The sequence below is a fragment of the Hippocampus zosterae genome, chromosome 2, assembly GCF_025434085.1.
Source record: "Hippocampus zosterae strain Florida chromosome 2, ASM2543408v3, whole genome shotgun sequence".
NCBI lineage: Eukaryota > Metazoa > Chordata > Actinopteri > Syngnathiformes > Syngnathidae > Hippocampus > Hippocampus zosterae.
In genome coordinates this window covers 29,153,076-29,165,872 of record NC_067452.1, presented here as the reverse complement: position 1 = coordinate 29,165,872, position 12,797 = coordinate 29,153,076, and the positions used below count along the sequence as shown (strand labels likewise).

The 12,797-nt window shown below is 42.9% G+C and overlaps 1 protein-coding gene across 2 annotated transcripts; it reads right to left on the bottom strand.

Annotated features, from left to right (window-relative positions):
• Positions 1–1,019: 1,019 nt before the first annotated feature.
• Positions 1,020–12,797, bottom strand: rnf41 (ring finger protein 41). 2 transcript variants are annotated; one of them, XM_052059536.1, is made up of 8 exons: positions 12,704–12,797; positions 11,352–11,518; positions 10,151–10,227; positions 9,960–10,074; positions 5,628–5,899; positions 5,142–5,277; positions 4,098–4,201; positions 1,020–2,771 (listed from the first exon to the last, which is right to left on the bottom strand). In XM_052059536.1, exons 4-8 carry the CDS (start codon positions 10,047–10,049, stop codon positions 2,417–2,419), a joined length of 957 nt encoding a protein of 318 aa, XP_051915496.1. In that variant the 5' UTR covers positions 10,050–10,074; positions 10,151–10,227; positions 11,352–11,518; positions 12,704–12,797; the 3' UTR covers positions 1,020–2,416. The 2 variants fall into 2 exon arrangements, with proteins under 2 accessions (XP_051915496.1, XP_051915495.1); XM_052059535.1 differs by having other exon boundaries at positions 10,151–10,230; positions 12,704–12,796.

The window sequence follows — 12,797 nt, the reverse complement described above, 5'->3', positions numbered from 1 at the left end:
CACAGTGTTTGGGGAAGCACGATTTCACATTCCAGTGGCTACAATGGAGACGGATTAGACGGCACAATGAGGATGAGGCAGGCTGGATAGGATAATAGCGATGGAAAACATGTGGGTGTCAGACAAAAGCGCGGTCATCCAGGTCGGGAGGTAAGACTCGGGCGCTCGTGAAACGGTTTAGCGGTTAAAACTTTCCGTCGGCTTGACCCCAATGCAATGAGCCGTGTTTTGAAATAATCGCTGGCCTGATTTGAGCTTTTACAAAATGTATGACAGCACCCTGGGACTACAGCGCCACCTAAAGGCTCCTGATGACACGGTGTGGCTAAAAAGGAAATGCATTTACAGTATACAGGACAGGGGAATCCGTCCACCATCCAGTCTGTTCTGAAGATGATGCGTCCCCGCCATTTTTTTCATATTATCAAACTATCCTGAACACTGTCAATACAAATGTAGATTAAAAAAAACATACCAAGAATGAAACAATTTATCAATGTAGTTCAAATTGTACTGTATAGCATCGGTGGGATGACATTTGTACTCAAGGGCCATGTACAATTTCTAAAACAGACATATCGGCCAGGTCTTTCAAAGATGAGGTTTAAAAGAAAGGCAAAGTTACAATGAGACAGTGGATGTGTTTATTTCTATTTTTTAAACCAATAATGTAATTTAAAAAGTGACTACAGTATATTCAATCTATTGGTTATTTTATTACAATATTTTTTTAACCTCTGGTAACCAATATTTTTTTTCTTCACAAGTACCTCTTTAGCTGCATAATACTGTTGACCTACCCATATCGTATGTACACAGCAGTCAGGACAATTTTGACCAATTAGGAGTGAGCAGTATCTCATTTTTGTGACCACTCCTTTTTAAATCACACATTGGTGAAATTTGGGTAATTACTACCGCTAATATTAAACAAAAAAAATCAGTCAACTGTCACAATCAACACATCGCATTGGTGGAGACAAGCCAGAGGGTGCAAAGTGATGATTTAACCCAACATAATTTCAACAAATTTAATTCAGAAGCACACATACAAGTGGTAGCCTTAATTAGCCTTAGTAACCAAGAAGCAGACGTTTCAAAAAGGTTGCTGACCTATTGTAAGGGCACTGGAATGCTGAAATTTCACGGTTACCCCACTGACAATAAACTTCTGACATTTCATTCATTTGTCTGTACCACGAGATACACGAACACAAAACAAATGAAAAGCATTACCAAAGAGAATAACAAAAGGATACAATACAAAGTTGCTTTTACTGCTCTTGTGGGTCATATTTGTCTCAGTACAGTTATGAGGATAAGTGGTGAGAGGATATACTTTTTAAGTCACAAGCGTGACTTCACTAATATGTTTTACAATCTCCACGCTGTGACCACTAGATCGAGATGTTTGCTGAATGCAGACTACATGGACAACATAAAGAACAAAGGCAACCATTGCGGTTAACACATATTTCCTATACATATGTTAAACTTGAACTTTAGCGCATCACTTTACATCTCCACCCAGCTGACCAACAAAAAACTACAGAAAACACAATATCTTGTTCCTGCAACAAACTTCAAATACACCGAAAAAGGCAAACTTCTTCTTCAAGCACTGTGTGTGTGTTTGCGCGAGGGCATGTGAAAGGCAACAAAATAAATAAAACAAAATGGCACAGAAAATTCGACAACGCGAATTGGACACCTTGAAGGAATATAAACAGCGCGACAATTATCTTAAAGCCAGGAAACGGCTCGTTAAACACAAATATGTGAAACCAACCAAAGAATCATTTTTTTCAATGGAAAAAAAAGAAGCAGGGGAAATATGGAATCAGAGAAGGGAGGAAGATAATGACATCTTCGTGTCAATATAGTATTTGTATTTACAAACATTTACATGGTCGAGGTACCAACGCATTGATACAATTGATAACGTGGTGCTCATGAATCCAGCGCAAATAGGAGTGTGCTGGATGGTGGTACATGCACGCCTTTGATAAGACGCGAGTAGCCCGTTAGCAAGCAAAGTCTATAGCGTGTTGACAAACAATGGACCCAAATGGCTGAAATAGTTTCAAAATCCACTGTTTCTTGTGCCACGATTGGTTCGCTTGATGCCAGACAAGCTTCAGAGTTCATGGCAAACCCATGCAGCAGAACGGTTCCTCTTCGAATGAACCGTTGAAAAGTGTTTCACTCTACAATGCGATTACCAGAACAATCAGAATGTATAATGCACTAAATATAATTTGATGTAAACATCACTCATTGTTTATTGTATCAGTCACATTATTTGCTCTACTTGCCACGTTGATAGCATCTTTGTCCTTCCTTAAGGCATAGGTATCAACAGTTCACTTTTTTTTAAATTTCCTGAAATAAGCCAGATTTGTTGGTCGCAGTGTAGTTATAGGATCTCCTCCACGCCGTGCGCAAAGATCATGACCAGGCCGGGCTCCAGGATCATGTCCTCCCCCATGTGCTGGTTCTCACAGGCCATCACCACAACCGCTTGCTTGCCCGGGATGCGCTTAGCCACGTAGTTCTCGTAGTAGCGCCGGTTCATCTGCCGCGTCTCCAGCGAGGCCAGCCCCCGCGGCCAATTGCGCTCGTGGGCGTTCTCAATCAGATCGTTGACGATGGAGAGCGGGCAGCCGCTGTCGATGAGCGAGCGCTTGATGACGGCCTGCAGCACGGCGTCGGGGGTGGAGATCATGCCGCCCCAGCGAGTCACCCTGGCGGGCTGCATGGAGTTCACCCACCTGAAAAACAAGCCGTCGATAAAGGGGGGCTTGCGCAAGCAAAAGGCTCCATGGATGCAGTTTATGTTCATTCTCGGTGCTCTTCATTCGGTCAGGTGTGAACATTCTTGAATTGAGGCAGACCAAGTCAGTGCCAAACAGACAGCAGTTGGATTATTCCATCAAAATAGGAGGAGATCATTGGCGAGATCAGGGTATGATCGTGTTGGTCAACCTCGTGATCATTTTCACCCTTGACTCCCCAGAGAGCAGCCGCAGCTTCAATTGTGTTTTGGGTTCGGTGGCATTGTCTTGGATGAGAATGGTCCACGGGCATTCAAAGTCGGTTTTCGGCCTTGCCGCTTACGTGCATTAATTTCTCCCGATTCTCTGAATTTATTGATGATATTATGGACTGTAGATGATGAAATAACAAAAATGTTGCCAATTGTACGTTGAGGAACACCAACCTTAAACTGTTCGACATATTTTCTCACACAGTTGTTCACAAAGAGGTGACTCTTGTCCAATCTTTGCTTGTGAATGACTGAGCAATTCAGGGAATACCCACTTACGGCACCCATCTGTTCCAAGTTAGCTTGTTCACCCGTGCGATGTTCCAAGCAGGTACTTGATTAGCATTCCTCAACTCTCTCGGTCTTTTTTGCCACCTGTCCCAGCTGTTTTGAAACGTGCTGCAGTCATAAAATTCTATCACTTGCTAAAAACAAAGTTGAACAATTTGAGCATTAAATATCTTGTCTTTCGAGTGGATTCAATTAAATATAGGTTGAACAGGAGTCGCAAATCATTGTCTACGGTTTTTATTCATCTTCAACACAATGTCTCAGCTTCATTGGAATTGGCTTTACACTAGTGTGCTAGAGTGTCCATGTCTTTATAAATGTGTTGTATTTTTTATTATTTTCTAAATAAATTAACTTTTGTACTTTATCGAGATGCAACTGTAATTTCATGGCTTCTGGCTGTTAGGCACGGTTAGGAGGTGAATGCTATTTGAGGCCAAAGTGGAGATTGTCAGCTAAGACAACAGCGTAAGCTTATCATGGCACAGTCCAGCTAAGCATCCACAAACATTACAATGACAATTGATCTCGATCAATGAACGAGTAGCAGTGGTTTACACCAACGATGAGTTGTTGTTTCATACTAAAAAGGTCTGAGGAATAGTAACTGCTTGTGCTTATGGAAACGCATCAATAGCGAAAAGAGCCGTATTGTCGCCGCAGTTGTGGAAATGGTGCAAAGATGCTGAGACTTCTCAAGCCTTCGGTAAGTTTGAGGCGGTGAGTTCAGAGTGAGAGCAAAGAAGAAGAAGGGACTTACTCCAAGATCTCATTGTACTCGATGGTCTCCTCCAAGTTTTGCAGATTGGGGTTAGCGCTGCGGATGGCACGCATGTACGCTTTGAGCAGCTGAATGTCTCGCTTCTGGAGTGGGAGAGTGCCACAGTGAGTAGGCTATAACACAACACTTTCAACAGTCATTAGGTCATAAAGTGACCACCAACTGACGATACGCAACTCTGAATTTGGACTTGCAAGCACAGAATAGAGTACCGTACTGTAAAGAGCCGGTGCTTGGGCTAAAACGTCTGCTGGCACCGTTGTTCAAGCTTTCGCAAAAGCCGAAATCAATTCTGATGAGCCGTACGGCAACGAGACTGACTCTGACAATGACGCGAGGGAACCTGACGTGTTTGATTGAGAACTTGCCCAAGAAATAGAAATATTTACATGAGCATGGTGAAAAAGTCTCCTTTTATCTGTCGCAGAGACACCAAATCAGTTTGTGAGTATGGGCAAGTGACATTTATAGCAGCTCCTAAGAACGACTATTTGTTTAGTACTCTGGCATCCCTTCATTGACTCCCCATTGATTTTAGAGTTATTTTCAAGATCCTCCTCTTTGTTTTCAAATCTCTAAATAATCTCGCGCCACCTTACCTCTCTGAGCTCATCCGCCCCTACACACCTGCCCGGCGCCTCAGGTCTGTGGACCAGTCTTTGTTAGAAGTACCAAGAACTAAACTGAGGCTCAGAGGGGATCGAGCCTTTTCTGTTGCTGGTCCCTCTCTCTGGAATGACCTCCCACTGAACATTCGGCAAGCCTCCTCACTGCCCATCTTCAAAACGCGCCTCAAAACTCACTTGTATTCTTTGGCATTTGACTCACCATGACTTAGATTTGTTCTTGGTTTTACTGCTTGGTGCTTTCTACCGCCTTTATTACCATTCGTCTTACTGTTTATCGTGTATGTTAAATCGCTCCATGTACAGCACTTTGTATGCAGCGATGGCTGTTTGAAAGTGCTCTATAAATACTGTTGACTTGACTTGACTTATGAAAGACACGCGCAGACGCACTTACCTGTTCGCCCAGCTGGTGTTTATGTTCAGCCACAGTTTTCTCCAGATCTGAAATTTTGCTCTGCTGCTGCTGGACGACACTTCGCAAGTGTTTGATGCAATTATGGTTGGGCAACTCGTCTTTTGGCATCTCCAGGCTGCCGGTGGGAGAAGAAGGATGAGCTACGAGGTGCTTCTCAGACAGCTTTGGATTGTTAAGAATGTATTTTGTCATGTTGGATTTACATATGATCATATCCGGACAAGCAAGGGTTAGGTGTGTTGTCAAGACATCTAGAATCAATGGTGGATTTCACTATTATCTGACTTAATAGGTCTCTGGCAGGGGTGTCTAATTGAATCAAGTGTGCTAGAGGGGGGAAATATCTAAAACGTGCAGGATAGTGGCTCCTTTGGACTGGATCTGGAAACACCTGATCTGCATGTTCACAAAGATCATTCAAGTGGACAAGAAGTGCATCAGATGAACAGAACGCCAGCCACTCACCCACAGCCCTCCTCACAGTTGACGGGCCTTTTGGGGTTGTGCTCGCAGTCCTTGAGGTGCGACTGCAGCTGGTCCAGTCGAAGCGTCGCCGTGCAGCCGAAACTGGCGTTGTCACAGCTGATCTGCAGCTTGGACAGCATGTTGCGCATGATGCGTGGCACGGGCCGCAGGTGAGCAAGCGTCACGACCGTGCGGTCCACGGGACAAATCTGCTGCTGGGCGAACCACTGCGTGATGCAGGCATTGCAGAAGGCGTGCTCACAGTGGGGAGCCTGAAAATGACAGCACAGTTGTTCAGTTGTGGGGCAATGACATGATCTTTCGTGACATCTCCATGACATGAGATTGAAAAGCTTCGTCTCATTTCCCCAAAATATGTATTACTCCCCCCGCTCCTCTGAGATAATAAAAAGATGAGTCCCTACCACGTGCTTGGCCCCGACATGCCAAACCACATTTACTTCCACAAACACTACGTTGTGAGTGACGTTGCCTCCTCTTTTGCGCAGAGGGGTCACGTGGGGGACACATAAGTTCACACACCAGACAGACGGAGGTCGCATCTAATATGTAATGTGAGCCCCCCAGACACACAAACACACACACACAGAAAACAATCGGATTTCACCGGAAAATCCAAATTGATCATTAAGGCCTAAGGCTTGCAGTGAAAGTTGCCCAAGAGAGACCCGGTAAGACTATACACTTGCCATTCATCTGAGAGACTGTTGATGCAACTCAGAACCAGTGAGTCATGAGGGCCTCCTGTTTTGGTGAGCACCAGCGTGAGCAATACTTGAGTAAGTGTGCAAAATAGCATCACTGCACTGTGATAATTACAGTTACCATTCTTCCTTTCAGTGGTGTCTATTTAGAAAGAGGACAAGTGCAGGACACACCCGGCAATTGATAGTCGAGACACAACTCTTATTAGAATGGAGGCCAATGTTTGACGCAAAAGGGTGGTTCCGTCTGCAAATGGACCCACTTCCTAATGTGCATAACGGACCAAATGCACGGCAGGACATTTCCACTTCAAATGTGTAACGCCATACATGTCTTCTGGTCTCTGCTTGTTTCAAGCTACTTGGACGCCCTCTAGAGGAAGAATAACCTCAATCTTTAACTGTGTGTTAACGTGGGTTTGTGTGATACCTCAATATTCAGAGCTGGTGCTTTTAGGGTGGAAATGTCATCTGAATTTGCAACTTTTCAACTCAACACATCTTTATTTATAGAGAACTTCAAAACAACCATTACTGCAAACAAAGTGCGGTACATGTAGTAAAAATCAATCATACAATAACAAAGACAGTGAATATAGTAAATTAATTACACAAATTCATAAATATATATTTTTGTAATTAATAATGAACAATTAATGAATCAATTCATCAATCAATTAACACTAACAAATACAGCAGACACCATGAAACACTTAAACAAGCCAAATCTTACGTTGAATTAGAAGCCAAAGAATAAAAATGTGACGAGTTTTAAAAATGGGCAGAGAGGGAGTTAGATTAAAATGTAATGGAAGGTCAGTCCTAAAAGAAGGACGGGAAACAGAAAAGGCACGATCTTCTGCGAGCATCCGCTTAGGCCTCCGTACCTACAGGAGCATCTGCTGCGCAGACCTGAGGCCCTGGGTAGGTGCGTAGAGGTGGGGGAGCTCAGAGAGGTAAAACATTTGGAAACAAATAAAACGTTTAAATTTTCATCCAAAAGCCAAATATCAACATGGCAGGAAGGAAGGAAACAACATGTTTTCTTAGGATAGAACCTAGGGACAGTAAATACAGTGAAAACAGCAAAGGGCCCAAAATAGAACCCTGCGGAACACCCTACAGCACACAGAGAAGCACTCAGACAAAAAAGATGAAGGAATAGTTCCTCCAGCCAACTCTGTGGTGTGCTGGCCATTGTGTTGAGCAATTCAACGCAGCTTTTTATTTGAACATGTTTACCAATGAGCCATAGGAGATGGAAAGTTTAAACTGTCCATTTGATGTGCTAATTTCATGTACCGTATTTTCACGACTATAAGGCGCCATTAAAAGTCTTAAATTTTCTCCAAAATGGACAGGACGCCTTATGGTGCGGAGCGTCTTTTGTATGCGCTGAATTCCAAAATCTGACTGACAGCTGACACGCTGTTTATATAGAGAAAAGGCGGAAGTGACTGTGGCCAAGCATGCGGGAAAGAAGTCAGCCAATCAGGGAAGGGTGGGCGTGTATATATACATATATGGAGAGGGAGAGAGAGAGGACAGGCATGCTGGGAAGCAGTCCGCCAATGGGTAAAGGGTGGGCGTGTAAGTGGACGCTAAAGGGACGCCGCAAGCAGGTACCAACACCTGTATAGAGTGTGGCAATGTGCATTGTTGCAAAACAACTCCGGTTTTGGTTTCTAAGAACCCCCGAAAATAAATTTGACAAAGAGACACGCCTACGAAGCTCAGTTCAAACTTCATGCCATCGGTTATGCTTTTGGCATGCGCGCCCATCTCACAGCAGCGGTGAAAAACCCAAGTCAAGCAAATGAACTCTGAGCTTGCCGTTATTCCCGGAGGCTTGACTAAAGAACTCCAATCGCTGGACATCGGCATCAACCGGACGTTCAAAGTAAAGTTGCGAACGGCATGGGAACAATGGATGATCGATGGCAAACACAACTTTACAAAGAGTGAGAGGCAGCGCTGGGCGAGTTACGCCACAATACGCAACAACGAGAGGGAACGCGGCGTTGTTGATGGATTACGGTACTTGCACAATTGTTCAATTCTTTCTACACACACACGCACTGCCACCATGTTTCGCTCTGTTCTTTACTTTCAAATGTGGGAAAGCTTCACACGAGAAAAATGTTGACTTTGCTGTTGCTGCTCCTTCTTTCCGCTCGGCAATGCGTAGCAACTCACACTTTAGCATGTGATGCGTTCACTGACAACTGGGATGTGCAGTCCTCTGCTTCTGATACAGAGGATGAGGACTTTGATGGATTTCTGGGTGATGATTGATCGAAAAACGTGAGAACATTGTACGATGGCTAAATAAAATACCCCTGAACTCAGTTCTGCTTTCGTTGCCTTTTTAAAAACGTGTTTTTATCTTATCTGTATGTCTTGGCATGCTACCGTATGCTTCAAGCTAACATGTTAGAGTGTGCGCATGCATGCCGTATGTTTAAGCTGGCGTATGTTTTACCACTGTAAAACTGCGCCCATTAAGACAGTGCGGTTTGTCTATGTGTAAAATACAGAAATGTCACCCATTAATGAGACTGCGCCCAACCGTACGGTGCGTCGAATAGTTGTGAAAATACGGTAATTAAAAAATTTTAAAACCCGCGACCATAGTTTGGCCATCCATTTCTCCCTGATCACCTACCCCACAAGCAAGGGCACTTTTTTGTCCACTTCTTCACAAAACTGATTACGAGAAACTCTCGAGCCATGTGAACATGTATCCTCATCCTGGATTTAGTGATGTGTTTGTCATGTGTATTATTTGATTATTACTTGTCTTTTATGTTTTCATAAACTCAATTTTGCTGCATCTGAACCAGAGACCAGACTTTTTTTTTTCCATTTTATTCACTCTTTTTGTAGAGCACGTTGTGACAGTTTTTATGTCCTATAAACACGTTTGAGTTGACCCTCTCAAAAGAAGCCATGCAAGTTTATATACACACAAACCTGCAGGCACTGTGAAGCGCCAAATGGCTCTTTAAAACAGACACGGTGCATTGATCGCTTTGCCAATAGATGCATAAGTGGAGCAATTAGAAAGATAATAAAATACATCTTAGGTTGTACGTCATTCACAGTAACTTGACGTCATTCCAGCAGAAAGCAAGTATATTTTCAGCATTGATACATCAGCATCAAATATTATTGATTTGCTGAGTGAAAAAAAAGCACAGTACCGTACTTTATTTAATATTGAGATCACGAACAACATGCAGGAATGACTTTGCAGTGTGAAATAAGAATACTTCATTAGGTTGCACAAGAAGGCAAGCTCAGCTACCACCATCCTGACGTTTTTTTATTTGACTCCTTTATATTTTATGGGTGAGAAATGTTTTTCATACGAAGCATTGACAGTGGTTACCTTTAGCGAACACATGAAAGAAAACAAGCAAACAACTACATGTCAACATCATCGGCACAGAATGTAAATGATTATAAATTTAAAAAATACCCAACTTTGTTGCCATCTTGTAATAACAAAAAAACAAATCGGAATGTGGGTCACTTGCATTGCAAATCCAGCCTTAGTTGAGCTACTGCTCCTCTAAACTGCATGTAAATATACCGAGTGACATACCTGCACTGGTTCTTCGAGAACTCCGCTACATATGGGACAGAGTAGGTCTTCATCCACCTCCCCTTGGAACCTCGTCACGTCATAGCCCATGGTGCATCACTTGCACGACCACCTCCTATCACATAATTCTGTTTTTATAGCCAACTTAAGAGAGGAAAAGATAGCAGAGAAGACAAAAAATGACAGGTTACCTGACTCACAAACAGCCTTGCATGATTTCATTCAGCTGGTGACTGGGCAAGACCTTTTGACCGACACAAAGATGCTGCTGCTGCAAAAACAAAAAGAATAAATAAAATAAACCACACACACACACACACACACACAGGCCCCTAAACATCTCTTGGGCTATTTTGGATTTGATTTGTTATCCTACAGACCTACACGTTTTTTTTCAGAAGTACTACCACCACACTATTATTTTTAACACAAAACACTGAAATGCCCATTGACAATCCAAGAAACATTACAGACGAAAATTACTTTGCACAAAAACCGCCCAACAAATATTTTAGAACTGTGGACAAAAGACTCAAGCTTGCATTAGAGGGTGTGTACAACCAGCTTATTGTCATTGTTGTGTTCCTGTTTAATTACATAAAGGGAGTCTTTGGTTGGCAACGTCATGCGCAGTTACGAGGTTTATTTTTTTCAAGGCACAATGAAGCTTTTACTGTTTATATTTTAAATAAATGTGATATATCAAGGTTCCAAACATTAGTTTAGACTGAATTCGTTTGTGTTGCGGCATTATATATGCTATACATGTTCCGCCGTTTTATAAACGCGACTTGACTTTTCCAACAAACATGAAAAGCTGTCGCAGCCGGAGATCAAATGCGTTGTATTCTAAGGACCCCTGATGTCGTCGTCTTATTATTTAATTATTTTAAAGGTGGAGTAGTTATGCGCTATTTTCTATATGCATTGTAATTTTCAGCTACGATTAAAATAACAAATACATCAAAACAACATCAGCGCAAGACTAATATTTTCGTATTACCATGGTCCAGCCATGTAGCATGGAATACACACAGGCAATCAGGTGATGCTGCGCCCTCATTCTCCCCCATCACGCTCACTGAATCAATCCCCCAACACAAGCCGTGGTTCAAAGTTAGCAGCGTAATGATTTTGCACACAATGTGCCGCCGGATGTACATCGAAATGCGCATATCCTTGCAGTGCAGTTGCAATCGTGTCCGACTCGGTCACGTCGCGCGTTAGCAAGCGAACTACTTAGCAGCATCGATGCTGCCGCTGTTTTCCTCTGGACATTAGCCTCGCAGCTAACCAGTCAGAGCTGTAATATTAGCAAGCCACGGAACGACAAATACCTGTCAAGCCTTATCCGCACTCGACCAAAACACCGTAGCAAAGCGACGGACTTACTCGCTGGTGTAGTAAAACAGCTGCCGGTGAGGATTTTTGTGTAGCTTGGTTCGTGTGACTGTTAGCTTGGGCTAGTCGCGTCCGTTCTGCCGTGCTACGTCCAACGCCGTCTGCGTCACCCCGAACGCCGACGGTCGATGACGTCACTACGGAAGTTCTGCCAAAATCTCATCAGATGTAGGTTGGAATTAATTCATGGTCATTCACATACTGTATGTCGAGATGTAGATCACAATGCTTTTAAATCAGCATTCACCAGTTCAACATGAAAAGAAACACGTTTGAAAAAAATCTTAGATAGAAAACACAAGTCACAAAAAGTCTACTGAAATAATGATGATCTCGTCTCCATCTAATCACAAATGCACGTAGCTATTGTTAAATGTGGGCCTTTTAGTTGAATGCATATGTATTATTTTATTGTATGAATTGCAACAGTTGGATCCACAGGTTAATTGTATTTTCTGACAACTACAATCGATATTTCTCTTAAATGAATACAATGCATACGAAAATACATGAAGTGAAGAATCTTGCTCCATCTCTCACAGCACACTAATATAGATGAGAATCACTGATTAGTTTCCAAATGCAAACTTACTAATGGTGTAATGAAATCCAATTTCAACTGGAAAATCGATTTGGATTTAACTGAACGGAATTACATTTTAAAATGTACCATTCTTGAATTGGATCACACCCTGTGTACGAGATACGTGTCAAATCGTCTTTTGTGAAAATTGCACAGGTCATTAGTTTTGATGTTTCTTTAAATTTAACTAACTTCAATAGTTTGGGGATTTTTACATGTTGTTCCATGAATAAATGTGACAAAAGCTACCGTCGTATCATTCATTCATCTTCCGAGCCGCTTGATCCACACTAGGGTCGTGGGGGGTGCTGGAGCCTATCCCAGCTGACTTCAGGCAGTAGGTGGGGGTCACCCTGAACCGGTCGCCAGCCAATCGCAGGGCACACAGAAATGAACAACCATTCGCACTCACACCTACGGACAATTTAGAGTGTTCAATCAGCCTGCCACGCATGTTTTTGGAATGTGGGAGGAAACTGGAGCACCCGGAGAAAACCCACGCAGGCCTGGGGAGAACATGCAAACTCCACACAGGGAGGCCGGAGCTGGAATCGAACCCGGTACCTCTGCACTGTGAAGCCGACGTGCTAACCACTGGACTACCGGGCCGTCGTATCATATTGAATCAAATCCTATTGAAACGAACCAAATAAAATAATTCCACTTGAAAATGTACCGTTCTTGAATCATATTGTACCCTTATGTACCGAGACATATTGAATCCTCTTTTGATAGAGATATGCACGCCCCTAATACTGACCAAAATGTTCAACAGCATGAGTGTAGAGATGGGACAGGACAATCGCTTTAAGAGTCAGTTCAAATCCAAACTGATGGCTCTGTTTGCTATTTCT

Coding starts and splice junctions, on each gene's coding strand:
- rnf41 (XM_052059536.1), bottom strand. CDS start 10,049: ATGGGCTATGACGTGACGAGGTTCCAAGGGGAGGTGGATGAAGACCTA. Junction 5,278..5,627: donor AACTGTGAGGAGGGCTGTGG/GTGAGTGGCTGG, acceptor TCCCACCGGCAG/CCTGGAGATGCCAAAAGACG. Junction 2,772..4,097: donor GAGTACAATGAGATCTTGGA/GTAAGTCCCTTC, acceptor CTTGTTTTTCAG/GTGGGTGAACTCCATGCAGC.